At 42.5% G+C, this 17,020-nt stretch overlaps 1 protein-coding gene across 1 annotated transcript in view; it reads left to right on the top strand.

Annotated features, from left to right (window-relative positions):
• Positions 1-2,996: 2,996 nt before the first annotated feature.
• Positions 2,997-17,020, top strand: part of LAMB1 (laminin subunit beta 1) — a 55,351-nt gene continuing 41,327 nt past the window's right edge. The window contains exons 1-5 of the mRNA XM_035126482.2: positions 2,997-3,313; positions 3,401-3,499; positions 7,735-7,907; positions 13,338-13,473; positions 15,570-15,643. Of these exons, the coding sequence (XP_034982373.1) occupies positions 3,463-3,499; positions 7,735-7,907; positions 13,338-13,473; positions 15,570-15,643 (420 nt within the window). The 5' untranslated portion in view covers positions 2,997-3,313; positions 3,401-3,462. The remainder of the gene's footprint in view (positions 3,314-3,400; positions 3,500-7,734; positions 7,908-13,337; positions 13,474-15,569; positions 15,644-17,020) is intronic.

Here is a 17,020-nt window from a genome sequence, read left to right as displayed (position 1 = left end):
AAGTTTACAAAGAAGGCCTAATTGTAGTCAATGGCACTTACTCCCAAGTACAGTATAGGAATCATAGAATTGTAGAGTCAGAAGGGACCCCCAGGGTCATCTAGTCCAACACCCTTCAAATGCAAGAATCTCAACTAAAGCTTCCATGACAAATGGCCATCCAGCCTCTGGATCCTTTTCATATGTACTACTGGCAAGCCAGATGTCTCTCACAATTGCACACACATATTGGACAAGCATAAAACGGTTGTTGCCTGTACAATAAAACATAATGTGTTGGGCTGCTTTTAATCCTCTTCACAACCCTTTCAAATTGTTTCCTCCTGCCCACCAGCCTGTCCCGGAGAAGCCCCTGATTCAGTTGTTCACAGGCACACCCAGGGACCACCTGAATTGAACTCAGTGGTTGTGGACCAGTTTGGGAAACCCTGACTTAAAGGGTTAAGTAGCCTTGGCTGCCAGTGAGTTTTAAGAGCCTCCAGCCATTTCCTTATGACTCACCTCTCTCAAATGTGGGTGGCCAAATCAGTGGGTGGCTGCCCTTCCCCCCAGGCTATAAACATCTCCAGGACATAAACTGTATCCAACAGGCAGACCCATCTCCCAGTGCTTGGGGGTGGGGGTGGGGTGGGGTTTGTTGCATTCTCTTGCCATGGGCAGAAGGGGGAGGGGGAGAGGCTAAATCAGGTTTTCTAAGCAAGATGTTGGCAAGTCTACAAGTTCACACATTGCCTAAAATGTGGTTACAAAAATGGTAGGGTAGCAAATTTCAAGATACTGATCAGCACAATAATCAGTAAAGCTTTAATAAGGAGTACACACCAACTAACTGGCCATATCAGTAGATTTCTGGGACCTGCGTCCCAGGTTGTTTTTCACAAACAGCATTAAAAGTCACACACAGAGTGAAGATAGCTGTGTTGACCCATAAGCAAGATGCTAAAGACCATAATAGGGCAATACCTTTGTATGATATTTTGGTTGGCATATTAAAGGTATTTCCCCAGTTATATAGAATTTGGAACATTAAATGCACCTTTCAGACTTTTTTGTCATTTGTGCTTGCATGGAATTTACTGGATTTCCAGTTCTGAATGCGAAAAAATACAGTTTAAATCAACCGAAGGCTGTATAAAAGGTAGGTTTCTACTGACAAGACGAGGCAAGGGTTGCGTTACCAACTAATTTGTCAAAATACACCTTATTCATGATTAAATAATCTGCCTTGTATTCAAGATAAAGATATTAGCTACAACACATTATGGAATTTTTGTGCTGGACAGGACTAGAATACTAGAATCTCATGCCTTTCCTACCTCAGCACCCCACACATCAACCCAATCTACAATACTGCCAGTGAGAAACACAGAACAGATCATAAACCTTCAACTTAATGCCTACACATGGTAAGGTCACTGTTGCACATACTTCTACAAAGCACCCTGTGATTTTAAAAAACAACCACCCATAGTCCTCAGAGACCAAGCCATTCAATCAAGGCAACAGATGCTCTACTTCATCATTAATTTGGCCCAAACTAATTGTGAATGAAAAGTTCAAAAACTCAAACCTTCAGGACAACAGAGAAATATATTTTATAAGGACCAATTAAAATGTCAGTCTTCAGAACTTCTTCAGGTTGGATGTCAAAAAACAAAACAAAAAATGGATGGGCATGATATTGGAGCCCAAAACTCTGCAGTTTGATACAGACTTGACATGAAGTACATAGGAGGTAATAAGTATACTCAAGCTACAATCCCATACACACCTGGAAGTGGGACTTAAAGGTAAAGGTACCCCTGACCGTTAGGTCCAGTCATGGACAACTCTGGGGTTGTGGTGCTCATCTCACTCTATAGGCCGAGGGAGCTGACATTTGTCCGCAGACAGCTTCCAGGTCATGTGGCCAACATGACTAAACTGCTTCTGGTGAACCAGAGCAGCGCACGGAAACTCTGTTGACTTCCCCGCGGGAGCAGTACCTATTTATCTACTTGCACTTTGACGTGCTTTCGAACTGCTAGGTGGGCAGGAGTTGGGACCGAACAACGGGAGCTCATCCCGTCGCGGGGATTCGAACCGCCGACTTACTTTGAGTAAAGATGGGTAGGTTAGTGCTGTGAGTTATTGTCACTTATAACATACCTCTGTGGGTAGCTAGACTTCAGCCTTACAGGAGCAACATTGCCTTTTACTAGAACCGTGAGTTCCACCAACCAGATTAAGGTGCAAAATATTTAGAATTAAAGAATTCTAAGCCTAGGAACTGGTTTTGAGTACCAGAATTAAACTGAATGGCAAGTTCCCAATTCTTCCACACAAAAACCCACTCTTTGTTACATCATGGATTTCCCCCATGCCCTGTCTTTAAATCACCAATGTAACTTGAGATAAGGGTTTGTTTTGTTGTTGCCTTTGTTAAACGGGGAGTTAAAAATCCTTGCCTGTCTACTTCAAATCACCCAGAGATCTATCAGTAGATCACAGTCCACTTTCTACTCACCCCTGCCAGTAATAATTACTATAGACAACTATGACTTACATGGAACCAAAAACATTTTGTCTATCAATAGCGTTCACATATATTTGGTAAGAGGAAACAGCTTGTTTCACTTATATCAATAAACTACTATTAACACAGAGGTTTTTCTGGGGGGTGGGAATTGGAGATTGAAATGCATTGTTTAAGGAAATTTCTGATGGAATTGTTAACATATTAAAATGCTTCTAGGTCCCAGTCGGTGTGGAACACAAAATCATATTTGATCCAAGTAAATCCAGATGTTTTGTGACTAGTACTTCATTTCTTCACAGCATCCCTGCGAGGTAGGTTAGGCGGAGAGCAGCGACTGACCCAGGGTCGCCAAGTGCTCAGTGGGAATTTGAAACTTGGTCCTCCTAAGTCGTGCTCCCACACTCTAACCGATAACCCAAAACTCTCATTGCCTTCTAGAGTTCTGGAGGTCCTCTGTTACAGCTATGAACCAACCGATGAGCATACCAAAGTCAAGTCCCGAGTCTAAATATTTGCAGCAGAAATAACCTGAAGGCGCTAAGCTCTTTGCCCGACTGTAAAGTAAACAACTGTCATAATGGTGCTTCAGCGCGGAGACAAAGGACAGAAGTTCCTGTGCAACCCTCGAGGGTCTCTTTGCAGAAGCTCTCCCTAAAGCTGCCCTGCCTGGATTGCAGCCTCACCGACCCTCCCTCTAGCGCCTGCGTAGTGGAGCCTCCCTCTCTCTCTCGGGCAAGCGGAGATTCCTTTCTCCCAGTGTCAGATTTGCATCCCGGCTGGAAGGAACAGAAAAGGGTAAGGAGACCAAACTGCATGCCTTGCTGCCTTTGCTGTGGGAGATAAAAACCCTGCAACTTACTCTTTTTCTTCTCCCTTTTGTAGAAAGAAAGGTGAAATCCGGGTGGCTGTTTTGTTCTCTTTTCTTTCCTGGCAGAAGTAATGAGATGGGTCTTCTCCAGGTGCATCTTTGCTGTTTCCTAGGTAATTAAACATTATTGTTTAATGTTGTTATAAACTACCTTATTGTTTTAAGCAGTCGGTGTGTTCCTTGTTTCCCCAAGCTGAGAAGAACTTTGTTAGTCCCGGAGCAGAACTTTTGTTTTTCATTCAAACCATCCCGTTTTAACAAATTTCAGATGTGCGGCAGCAACAAAAGGGGCTGCAGCACGAACTTTTGTAAGCGATGGCATTTGCTCAAGTACTTAGAAACTCCCCTTGTTGCAATTTAACCATCACCCCCTTCCTCTCGTTTCTCGCTACCCTTATCTCTTCCCCTTCCTCTCCCTAGAGATTGCAAGCTCATTGCGGGCATAGACCGGTTTTCAAGCTACACCCGCCTTTACTGTATGTTACTCATGTCTTATGAACGATCAAGCGGGCTGTTTCCTCCGAAAGTTCCTTGCAGCTGTAAGGATGGATGTTGGGACATTTGCATGGCTAAGGCTGCAATCCTGCGCCCACTTACATGGGAGCAAGCCAGGCTTACTTTCGAGGAAGTGCGCGTGGGATCCGCTGGCAATCAAAGAATTGTAGAGTTGGGAGGGATCCTAAGGGTAATGTAGTCTAACCCCCCGGCAATGCATGAATGCACGTTGATGTGGGAGGACGTTTTACGGAACCTCGTGGGTTTACTTCCGCGTAAACCTGCATAGGATGAGGCTGCAAATAGGCTGAAGTTCCAACTCCCGCCTGGGGAGTGAGTCCCATTGAATCCACTGACTAGGGCTTACTTCCGATAGGATGGCGCTGTCTAAGGCTTCGATGGTGCAAGTCCCATCGAACACAGTGGCATTTACTTCCGAGTAAACGGGCATCGGACTGCGCTTTACATAACTTAGATGTTACAATTTTTTGCCTACGTTTGCGCAGTGACTCATAGCCGCATCTGCCCTGAAAGATGCTAAGAACCGATTTTTAAAGGCAAACTCAAGACCTTTAAAACAGGCATGCCCAAACTTGGCCCTCCAACTGTTTTGGGACTACAACCCCCATCATCCCTAGCTAACAGGGCCAGTGGTCAAGGATGGTGGGAGTTGTAGTCCCAAAACAGCTGGAGGGCCAAGTTTGGCCACCACTGCCCTTAAAAGAATCCCCACAACCCCAACGCACACCCTGGACCAGATAGATCCACACGTCTGGGGAGTGAAGAAAAGTCCCCAGCTGTTTTTATTTTGATTATACGTTTTTTAGTTTTATATTTTGAATTTGTTCTGTGAACCGGTATAGGGCGGTGTGTGTGTTTGTGTGTATCTATATATCTCGCGATTCATATATATATATACTGTGTGTCATGTGTATGTGATATGGCGATTCCTATACATCCCGGGCTGTAAACCCCATTGAAAGCAAATTGAGTCGCGTTCCTTTAGCATCAGCTTGCTTCGTTAGCTTGCAGTCGTGCAGACAAGCGCGAACCCTGGGAATCCAAAACCCCACGGAACTCAGTAAGGAGAACGACGCCCGTTGGCGCGTTCGTGAGAACGGCGCAACACCCGAGTCGCGGGGAAACGCAAACGCCTTGTTTGCTGCTCAAGCCCATTAGCAAAGCGAAATGATGCCCTGGTGGTGCTTGGAACCAATTCAGCCTCCAGAAACCCTGCGCGCGCGCGCGCGCACCCACCCACCCCCTGCCATAGCGCAATCCAAGTCAGGTCTACTCGGAAGCAAGGCCCGCCGCGGCGTCCTTGCTCCCAGGTAAGCGCCAAGAGGCCTTTGCTTTCCGCTCCGCCGCCTTTGCGCTCTTCTCCGCCGCCGCCCCTGGTTTGCGTGCGCTCAGCTCCCGAGAGGGAGACACGGCCCGGCGTGGATTTGGGAAGAGTCGTCGCCTGGCGCCATATGGCTTTCCTTGCCCTCTTGTTCTCCGCCGCTGGAGAGTCTCCGTCGCGGCCGCGTCGAGGGGAGGGGAGGGGAGGGAATGGCGCCGGCTCCGTGAGGGGGAAATTGGCGGGAACTTTCCTCTCCGCGAGCCGCGTTTTCCCCTCAGCCTCGTGGCTCCCTCCAAAGCCTCCAGACTAGGCCTCCTCTTTGGAGCACGCTTCACCTCACGACCCTCCAGTTAACATGCAGTATTTATATTCCTATCCCACTCCTTCCTCCAAGGTGGCCTTCCCCTCTCTCCATATCGTCCTCAGGACAACCCTGTGACTTTGGTCATAGTGTGTCCAGAGCGAGGATAAAAATGTGGCCCCCTCCAAATATTTCTGATTTCTTATTCAGGGTGGTGCAGGAGGTTTTACACACACACACTGCATTGAGTGGAGAGGGCACAATATGGAGAAGATCCTGTCTGGGTGGCGCCAAGTTTTGGCCTCGCACAGTGTTACAAAAGATGGCCAAACTTATTTTCGCAACAGTTCCTTTGAGAATACAGTGGAACCTCGGTTTACGAATTTTTGGTTTATGAACGCCGCGGACCCATCTGGAACGGATTAATTCACTTTCCATTACTTTCAATGGGAAAGTTTGCTTCAGTTGATGTATGCTTCAGTTGATGAACAGACTTCGGAACCAATTACACCCATGCTTCGGGTTAAGTACGCTTCAGGTTGAGTACTCCGCGGACCCGTCTGGAACCGATTAATCCACTTTCCATTACTTTCAATGGGAAAGTTCGCTTCAGTCTATGAACGCTTCAGTTTAAGTACTCCGCGGACCGTATGGAACAGATTAATCCACTTTCCATTACTTTCAGTGGGAAAGTTCACTTCAGTTTATGTACGCTTCAGTTTATGAACAGACTTCCGGAACCAATTGTGTTCATAAACCGAGGTACCACTGTAGAGTTTGTTGAAGCACCTCACCCCCTTGCCTTCTGCGCATGCTCTCAAGGGTGCTGTTTTTGTGCCCCTTTGGCTCACGCCCAGTGTGGGCAAACCGCTCTCACCGCCCTAAAAGCAGTGTTGCCTGTGGGGCAGGTTAGGCGGAGAAATGGCGACTGAGCCAAGACCACCCAGTGAGCTTCGTGACTGAAAGGGGATTTGAACCCTGGTCCCCCAGGTCCTGGCTTGGGGTTTTTTAAAACAACTACACAGACTCTCAAAAGTTAGTCTCATTGGTTTTGAGGAGCTTTCTCCTTGTTGAGAAGTGTGCAAGACTGCAGCCTTTATGGGTTGCGCATGTGCAAGCTCGGTACAACTGGCCCAGTGGCTAGGATTCAGTCTGAACACAGAACCCTATGTATGTTTCCATAGAAGTATATTCATTTCACGTGCATCTCATTGTTCGTCCAAGGCTCAAGGCAGCATACAAGCTTCTTTCTATTTTTCAAATGAGATTGAAGAAAGAATCCCTGGCCTAAGGCTCCTTGGTCACATCCACACCAGTCATATTACTTTAACAGTACAGTGGTGCCTCGCTTAACGAATGCCCTGCTTAATGAAATTTCCGCTTAGCGAAAGGATTTTTCGAGTGGAGGTTGCCTCGCTAGACGAATTCGTTTTACGAAAAATTCGTCTAGCGAATCGTGGTTTCCCATAGGAATGCTTTGAAATTCAATTAATGTGCTCCTATGGGCAAAAAAACATTCAATGCATTCCTATGGGATTCACTAGACGAATTTTTCGTTATAAGAAAAGACCCGTGGAACGAATTACATTCGTCTAGCGAGGCACCACTGTAATGGTTTCTGTTATGTATTAAGTTAACTGCAGTACTCCTTCTGGTCACCGTGGCTGCAGTTCTTACCCTGCCCACTGTCGCTGCAGTTCTCACTCAGGTCCACAACATGCAAATGAAGGATTGAGAGTGCTGTTCAAGATTGAGTAGCTAGGGGAAGTTTGTTACTATTGCAAGTTACTGAGTACTATATAAGCCAGTTGTGTGAATTGTCTTGGGGTGATGAGGGGGCCCTATATTTTCAATAAATCTGTTTTTTTGTGTGGCTGTTTTTCTTTTGCTACTGCACAGCTTAAATAACCATAGAATCCAGAATGCTTTTATTCTCATCTGGGACAGGAATCGGTGGCTATTGCCTGCTCACTTGCAATTTCACAAAAGCATTGACAGAGATTGCTTATTCTTCAAGCAAGAAAATGGCACAACTTCATAGGGTTTAGTGTCTATCCCTTACTATTGTTAGCATCAACACATTTATGAAATTGCCATCTAGCAATTACCCCGTGTGTAAGGTGATGCTATTCATGGCATCCACCAGTGAAACATTTCCTCTTCCATATGCTGATCTGCTCCTGGCCCTTGCTTCTCCTTCCCATTTTTAGGCCTTTGGACCATTGCAGTAGCTCAGGAACCAGAATTCAGCTACGGATGTGCAGAGGGGAGCTGCTATCCAGCCACAGGAGACTTGCTGATTGGCCGGGCTGACAAGCTAACTGTCACGTCTACATGTGGGCTTCAAAAGCCTGAACCATACTGCATTGTGAGCCACCTCCAGGTAAGTTTTTGCAGAAGACTGTCTCAGAGCAAAGAGGAATTTGGTTGAGTGTAATTGAAGGGCAATTGATCATAACAGTCCTGGGTCTTCCTCTCCCCCCCCCCAGCTGACCAAGCAGCCCCACACCCTCTCTAGATAAGTAGAAACATCTGGTGCTGTCCAGAGCTTTGAGAGGAAGCAGACACCATCCCCCTGGCTCAGATTTGTTTGTACAGTTGCATGTGTCCTGCTGTTTCCTGCTCTTGTTTGTTTTTGCTCCCTGAATGCACCGAACCACCTTCTCCCAGGATCATTAGGAGCATGAGGCCTTATTTCCCGCAGTCCTTAGCTGTGACACCAACAAAAATTCTTATCTCAAACTTCTGGGAATTCTGTCCAAAAATGCAGATAAATCCCAGGGCTCTTAGTTTTAACAAAATATCTGTGTCATTGGGCATGTCTGCATGGGAAGTTATCCCATTTCTGATTCAGTTTTTTTTTTTAGTGCTGAAGTGAAGTCACATCAGGAAGAAGCAAATGATGTGGGTGGGGGATTCCATTCTTTAATTGTAATTGTGTTTCAAGCCATTTGGATAATGCTGGTCTAAGATATTTTGATGCCCCAAAGTTAAACAAAAAACAAAATACCACCACAAACTTCAAAAATCTTATACTTAAAAGCCATGTAGGCACTGACTGTTTGGGAAAGTCAGTTACATGGCCTCCTTGAATGGATAGATCAGCCCAGTAGGAAAGACAGCTCTGCTCCAGGCACGCCTGTCTTCTACTGCCTCCCGCAGTTTGGTCAGGCTCATGTTGGTAGCTTTGAGAACACTGTCCAACCATCTCGTCCTCTGCCATCCCCTTCTCTTTGTGCCCTCAATCTTTCCCAACATCAGGGTCTTTTCCAGGGAATCTTCTCTTCTCATGAGGTGGCCAAAGTATTGGAGCCTCAGCTTCAGGATCTGTCCTTCCAGTGAGCACTCAGGGCTGAGTGTAACTGATACAGTTACAAGGGAGTAAATCCCATGGAACACATTAGGATTACTCTTGATTAAATATTCATAGGATTGTGCCTACTTAAACTGAGATTAGTATTGTATCACACTGATGTTAATGGCTACTTAGTTTTCCTCAAGCTAGCATTTATAGTTCATATGCTGCATACTGATAAGATGGTTCTTATAACTAGCCATCAATTGTGTGTGTGAGGGGGGTGGCATTTCTGCATCAAATTTCTCTTCTGTTGTTCTGGTCACAATTAAGCAGGTCTTAATTCCCAATGAATTATAAATACATGCAAAATATCAGCTGAAGTTACTTGTTCTAAAACGATAATTGTTAATGGTTAATGCATTTATGGTGTAATGTGTTCAGATATATTAATAAAAACATTCTGCTGATTGCACTACCCCCAGCATGATATATGAGAGCTGTCTAGACTACTTCCTTCATTTATAGTCTCTAGAAGGATATATACGGTAGCTAAAATTCTAGCAATTTCAGTGTGGTCAAAGATATAGACTGAGGAAATACAGTTAAGCAAACAAGGATTAGCAATACATTGTTAAACTTTTCCCAGAGCATTTTTCAAATATAAAACAAATTTTGTCAAAAAGAAAATGAAATATACTTTGAGTAAACAAATAGAAAGTTGTGTGTGTGTGTGTGTGTGTGTGTGTGAGAGAGAGAGAGAGAGAGAGAGAGAGAGAGAGAATGAATTTAGTAAGTATTTTCTTTTTAAAAAATAAGAGAAAGTAGCAGAGTAGTTTTTAATCTGAATTATGGAGAAAAGGTAAGAGGACTTGTGTATCCAGTTTTGGAAGACTCAATCCTTAGGGATGATGGCGAAAATGTTACTGGTTATCCAGATGAGAACAGAGCAATGAGCATATGGAAAGTAAAGATATCTATTTGAAGAAACCAATAATTGTAAGAGGAAATTATAAACAAAAAGGGAGTTGGTATATTGGCGATTATATGTAATACTAGAAGCCTACAAGGCAATCTGGGGAAGAGGGAGTGCTAAGGTTGAAAAGAGAACATGGATAATACTGACTATATGAGAATCATGTTATCGTGAGATAAAGACAGAAATCGGGAATAATCAAGGTAGAAAGGGGCTGCAGTAATGAGTGCAGTAATGAGAAGGCTTCAAATACCTTCACAATGCAAAATAGTTGTTCATGTTGCAAGAAAAAGGCAAACTTTCTTGATAGCACAAATAGCTGTGCCTTGTAATCTACTATAATGGCATCTGGTGCTCCCTCAAAAGGTTGGCTACAAGTCTACCCACTCTGCCATTCCACTCCCACCAGCAGAATATAGCTAGTCAGGGGGTACAGCCCATAGAAAAGATTTATAGCTATTGGTCATGCTTATAAATTCCTTGCCATCCACACATGATATTAGGCCACCACAGAGCAACACAATGCAGACTGCAACTGTACCACAATCAGCAAAAAATGAATTAACTTGTCTTGAGAGCAAATAATACAGAATTATATGCACATAATTTAATATGCAGGATATATCCTAGAAAACATTCACACATTTTAGAGATAGAGAACATCAGATGGGATAGTGGTTTTCTTATAACCACCTGGGTAAATTCATGACAGTGTTGAGACTCATGGGATTTGGCCCATTCACTTTCAATAGAGAGAAGTGCAATTCGGAAATTAACTGGGTCAGATACATTCTTATGGGTCTGGTTTGTCAACAAAAAGACCAACATGTCCTCTCATACCCAATACCTTTTTGCTGTCGCCCCTGCATTCGCTATAAATTTCTGTCTAAGGCATTTATATTGACAGCACTGATTGATGCCACATTGATTTCCATAGCCGATTGTTGACAATGACATCAGTGCTCCTTCAGGAGAATCCCTCTGAACCATCCTAACATAACTGCAGCGGGGAGAGGCTAATAATGAATGCAAACCAATTACCCTCCAGTCTCCAGCAAATAACTGGATCATAAAATCTGTCTCACTGCATAACTCAAACCAGCAGACAGTAATTTGGACAGGACCCATCACCACATAGGAAGCACAGCAGTGGTGGACTTGAGCACTATGACACCCTGCGCAAGGCCAAAATTTGCCCCTCCCCCCCCATCTTCACGCTGCCTTCCCAAAGGTGGGTAAGGAGGCACCTGGGACATAAAATAAAATTTAAAAGTAGTGCTTATTCAGAATTATACACTTTAAAAAATATTCTAAGATGCTGCTACTGATCTACAACCATTTGCAATTAGGTCATTCTGTAAGAGACACTGAGTCAGACTGACAATGTCAAGGCATCCAGGAATGAAGTACTGTATCAGTCTGGTAGACTGCCCAGTATCTTCCAAATGACGGTTTCATGCTAGGCAGAAAAAGCACGAGCCAGTAAAAGCACTTCAAAGCAAACACAGACTTCAAAGCAATCAAACCATTTAAATTATTCTAAAACTTTGTTCTACAATTATTCTACAACTTAGCATGTTTGTCTTTACTTCTGCTCTCTGAGTACATTCACATGTAAAGCTAAACCAAGGTTTTCCACTATGCAGACAAACTTTAAAGCTCTGGCAAGGTGGCAGAATACCAAGCTCACCCCCTTCCCCCTCTCTTCTTCCCACGCATCTGGGAGAAGGAACATTTCAGTTCCTTTGAATCTCAGCTTAGTGTTATGAATGCAGCAGAAATTCTGCTTTAAATTCCAATCAATTTCAAGATAAGCCAGCTTCAATCCATGTGTTATAAAGCTAGCCATATTTTGTTTTAAACCGGGATTTCTGTTTCATGCATAATGCTAAGCCAAGATTCAAAGAAACCAAAACTGATAACAATCTCAGCAGGAAGGAGCCAGGCGTTTTGCTTCAAATCACTGAGGCTCATCAGTGTAGTGCTAGGTAGCCAACAGGCTGCCCTTCAGATATTTTGGTCTCAAACTCCCACAACAGCCTCAGTCAGCAGCATGGCCAATGGTCAAGGAAGATGGGAGTTGTAGTTCACAACACCTGGAAGTCAGCATGTTGACTACCCCTGCACTAAACCACAGTTTAGCATTACATGTGAACAAGCCCTTTGCCTTCCAAGAGACCCATGTGTTCTAATTAACATGGCAGACTGAACCAAGTAACTACTAGATTTTGTCTTTTCAAAACTGGGGAAACAACCCATTATCTTTTCTTTGTCTTGGTAGCCCTTAGTGCCTCCTGTGATCTGTCTTGCACCTGGTGAGGCTAATCTAAAAACATACCGTATACACAACTTATCCTGCAATTCTTCTTTGACTATTAAAAGCTACAAAATTTGGGCCAATGACATGCCCACCTTTTCCCCTGCCCACTTCCAGCCCCTTTTTAATTAACACTCTGTTCTGCTCAAAAACTTTCTCATAACTTTATGGTGTTTTTGCTAGACCCTAATAAAGTCAGTCACATCTTGTGGCTTTTGGATCCCTCCCCACCCTTCAAAGCAATCGATCACTGGAGCCTCTCAAGTGACTCAGTGATGCTGAACCAGACATTCAGAGATTGCTCCTCCATCACCCCTCCCCAAGTTAAAGGCACAGATAAGTACAATAGTATGAAGCAACCATCCATTGCGCTAGAGCACAGTGACTGTCCATGTAAAAGAAAGAGGCATGCAGGGGTATTTATCTTTAGTCCTATGCATATCCTGGCATCAGGCTCAGACAGTAGCAGAAGCGAGATAAGAGAACAATAAAAGACAAATATGTTGGGTCGACTGAATGCTTGCTTCCAGGAATGCTTGCAGGAGTTGTATGCAAATAGCTCAGATAAATATGCTATAAATATTTTTTATAACTATTTTGAGCCCCCAGCAAATTGAACTTAATGTGAAGCCTTCCCATGATGTGACCCTAGACATTATTCTGAATGGTGCTCAGGATCTGGTGCAAGTGTTGCCAGATGGATTTTGAGACGTGACCACAATGCTATCAAATGCAACATATGCGCCAGTGACAAAATCCCCAGAGAGTTCCAACGTTTGATTTCATAAACAGAAATGAGATTAAAAGAAAGTCAGAAAAAAGAGTTAGAATGATAAAATATATTCAGAAAACTTGCAGGTTCTTTAAAACCCTAGTAAGAGAAGCTCAGATAGAATTAATACCATTGATTAGGAAAGGTTCCAAAAAAATCCAAGAGCATGTCAAAAGGCAAGATGGGGATTTCCAAAAATGGAAGTTTTGCCCATACAAAACACAAGCTCTGGTTAAACAAATAGAAGTCAACTACAAGACAAGATGAAAATGGCCAAAATTACCCTCTGTCTTTAAATAAGGCATCGTATTCAAGTCAGAAGAGGAGCACCTCCCTTTCATGTGCTGCTGTTGACTGTAAGGATAAGTGAAACATAGTTGTGAATTGGGTGGTCGGTGGAATTTAGGGGAAGACAGCGACTTCTGCAAGACTGATCTGTCTTGTTTGTTTCAGGAGGATAAAAAGTGTTTCACATGTTCTTCACGGGACCCATTCCATGAGACACTCAATCCTGACAGCCATCGTATTGAAAATGTGGTTACTACCTTTGCTCCAAACCGTCTCAAGTTATGGTGGCAGTCAGAAAATGGTAAGCTGTTAATTTGGGAAGAATTTCCCTAACACTTAATTGGTTGCCCTCAGTTGATCTTAAAATGTTGCTTTGTATGTATTCATAATCATCTATATAGCTGTTTGCCTTGTAATTCTGCTTTATAGTTTCAGTCTTTTGAACATGGTTTTTTTTTTTTGTGTGTGTGTGTGTGTAAAACTATATCCTTTAATTAGAGGATGTTTTTTCAGGCAACGTCTCAATATGCTTGGAAGGCAGGAATTAATAGTTCCATATATCTAGTTATTTTAAAAAGGGAAATTTTTCACATATTGCCCTCAATCTTTTTCTCCTTTAAGATCAGAATGAGGCATATGAGAAAATGTTTCATCAGGAATAATCCTAGGCAATAACGTGATTGGTTGTGAAACTCCTACAATTTTAGTTGTAAGTAAGTACTCTTAAGAACAACTCTTCCTTAGATTACAGAGAAAAAAATCATTAAGAATTAAGGAACTTGAGCTCTCTGTCTTCAGTATTTTCCATTTGGTATTCTAAACAGCCGTCATGTCATTTTATTGTACTAAACTTGGCAGCAGCAGCGCATAAATGTTTCAGCATAAAAGTTCACACAAGTATCCCTCAGAAATAAATAACACATGGTTCTTCTTGCTTGGTTTGTTGTTGTTTTTGCATTAGACCAGGCTCCAGTAAGGTCATTTATAATGATTGTTGTTTAAAATGTTGAGTGTACAGTTCTTTCCTTTCTTCTTGCGTCTGTCTCCTGTACTTAAAAGGATTCACAGGCTTACATTTTATGGCAGAGGGACATCAAACTTCTGCCATTGGCTGAGAAGAACCTGAAACTCATTTAGGCTTAGTAAGCTGCAGGCAGCAGCATCTCCTGACATGGTGCGGCTACATTGACTGAAGGCTGCACCATAAAGGGGAAGGCGGAGGCAACTAGAGTAAATCAGACAAACCAATCCTTCCTTCTCAGTGCTATGCCCAAGTGGGCATATTATACCCTGTTTTTCCCACCTGCCTCTATAAAAGAATCCTTTAACATTTCGGACTTTAACTGGCCCAACCTATTCTGTGCACTGAGAAGAATGGAATGTCACTTGGGTGCAGGGTGAATGACAAGGCCTCAGACCACGTTTTTCCAGAACAAACAAAGTGTTAACTGGGGTCTTCCTCTGTGTGCTCCCTCTGAGAGAGATATAGAAGTTAGTGATAAGGGAAGAGGGCCTTTTCAGTTGTGACTCCTTGGTTGTCAAATATTTGTCCCAGTGAGATCCACCTGTCCCAGATATTTGACAAGTTTAAGATGATTTGGTTGGTGTTGATGCTATGTTTTTTTGCTGGAGTTTTTGCAGCTGTTTTTATTCCACTTGTCTTACAGACTGCTTTTCTTTATTCCAGCAGGCATTTTATCTGAAATCTGATTTTACAGTTTTAACTAATTTCTACCTTTTCCATATTGTATTTCTTGTGCACTGCTTAGAGACAACTATAGTTAAATGGCACAGTATATAATAAATAAATACATCCTGGGCAATGAACTTTAGTATACTATAGTTAGTTATTGCTGTTTAATTATATAAACCATTCTATACCAAGTTTAGTATTCTGTGGTATTCAGACATAGTATTCTAATGTTACTATGGAAAAGGGGTTCTGAAGTGATATCTAAAAAGCACATTACATATTCCATTGGTGCTGTGTGAGATTTTTTTTTAAAAAATGATGGTGTTCTTCACAGTTTTATTCATGTCTCCCATTGATTTTTATACAGCTTGTTTCCAAACAACTGAGCTAAAGGATAAGAAACCTATGTAGAATTTGTCCCTGGTTTACTTTTGACTCTGTGAATGTTCCCAAATATAAACACTAGAGATGTTTTAAAAACAAAAACACTGTGATTTTTAATTTCTACAACAAGTAGCTGATTAGTACTTTGTTGTTATGTTACTCTATATTGCACCCTTTCACAGAGAACAAAAACAAAAAACAAAACTGGCTTTTTTGTAACCCAACACATACCCCCTGGAAATGAATTGATGAAATTAGACTTTTGACAAATGTTCTTGTTTACTGTGCAACTTCCTCTCCATTTTCTCTTGGTCCTGTAGGAGTAGAAAATGTAACCATCCAGTTGGATCTGGAAGCCGAATTCCATTTCACTCATGTCATTATGACCTTCAAGGTAAAGAATCCATAACATTCTCGCAAATCACAAATGACCCTTGTGTAATCTGGAAGGCAGTTAACGAGCTGCTTGAGAATAAAATGCATAGCACCCCATGTTTTGGGGAGATCTTTTAAAAAGGATTTTAAAAGCTATTAAAACTGGAATGCAAGAGGTAAGATAAACCACATCATTTTTACGATACAGGCTAATTGGCTTCTTCTGCATTCTTAGGTAAGTCTTTAAATAAATTCCGAACACTCAGAAAACAGGAAAAACAAAGATTAGGACTGCAATTCTGATCCCACTAGCCCCACTGAATTTTGTAAAATTTACTACTGAATGGTCATGGTTAGGATTGAGGTCTTACTGTTGCTTTTTCATCTATGCCCTCTTCAGCAGTAATCAGTAGCTGGTCTATCACTAAATTTTTGTTGATAAAGTTGAGGGTTCTGTAGGCTGTTTTGTCCACATAGTCTTCTCTGTTCTCCTTATAGTTGTATCAGATCCAAACTCTGGGAATGTGATTCTTTAAGACAACAAAATTATTGGCTTTAGAATTCTCTCAAATTTGGCAGCTGAAATAATCTCCAGGAAAAAAAGAACATCTGTATACAAAGTTCTTTTGTTTCCTTCTGAACAGATGTCTTGGCAGGACAGATGCGCCCATATGGTTTAAAATAAATTTCATTGGGGAGGTACACAATAGTTTGACTCTCCTGAGATGTGCATTCAGAAAATCTGTGCTGGGATTACATTTAACACATTGCTTATGTGAAAATAATTTAGACGCTTACCGTAATTTCATTCCAAGTGAGCAGTACCTAATAATAATCAGTACGTATACCCAAGAAGCACCATATATGTTTGTACAGTATAGCATTTTTAATCAATTGAATACCCAACTTTTAACTGATATAATCAATCTCTTCCATTTAACTTACTTTCCCCCATCTTTATCAAAGCATCAATGCAGTTGCCTTTCTATGAACACACAGAACTGTCTAATATTTGGCCAGGCCACTGGACTATAAACCAGCAGTCCTCAACCATGGAGCGAAGGGGTACATCAGGAAATCCAAGAAACACTGAGCAATGGTCCTTATTATGTTAGTCTGGTTGATACCCCCCCCCCCCCAGTACTGATCTATTTGTGGCAAAATAAACTGCAATGCAGCCTTATTGCTACTGATACATTTGCTTGCGCTGTGACTTCATAAGTTCTCCATCCATCAAGCAACACCATTCCTATACAATCTGGGGATTTAGCTGGTGCAGCTGTGCCTTTTTCTGGTACAGCCTGGACGAATGAATGAATATCACTATTAACACACTCCTTGGCCTTGACCTGTTGGAGCACCTGCAATTACAAGAGGCTTATTGTTGTTTAAAAGC

Source organism: Zootoca vivipara, chromosome 10 (genome assembly GCF_963506605.1).
Source record: "Zootoca vivipara chromosome 10, rZooViv1.1, whole genome shotgun sequence".
Classification (NCBI taxonomy): domain Eukaryota; kingdom Metazoa; phylum Chordata; class Lepidosauria; order Squamata; family Lacertidae; genus Zootoca; species Zootoca vivipara.
Note: the sequence above shows the minus strand (reverse complement) of the source record. Positions and strands in the feature narration are given on the sequence as shown.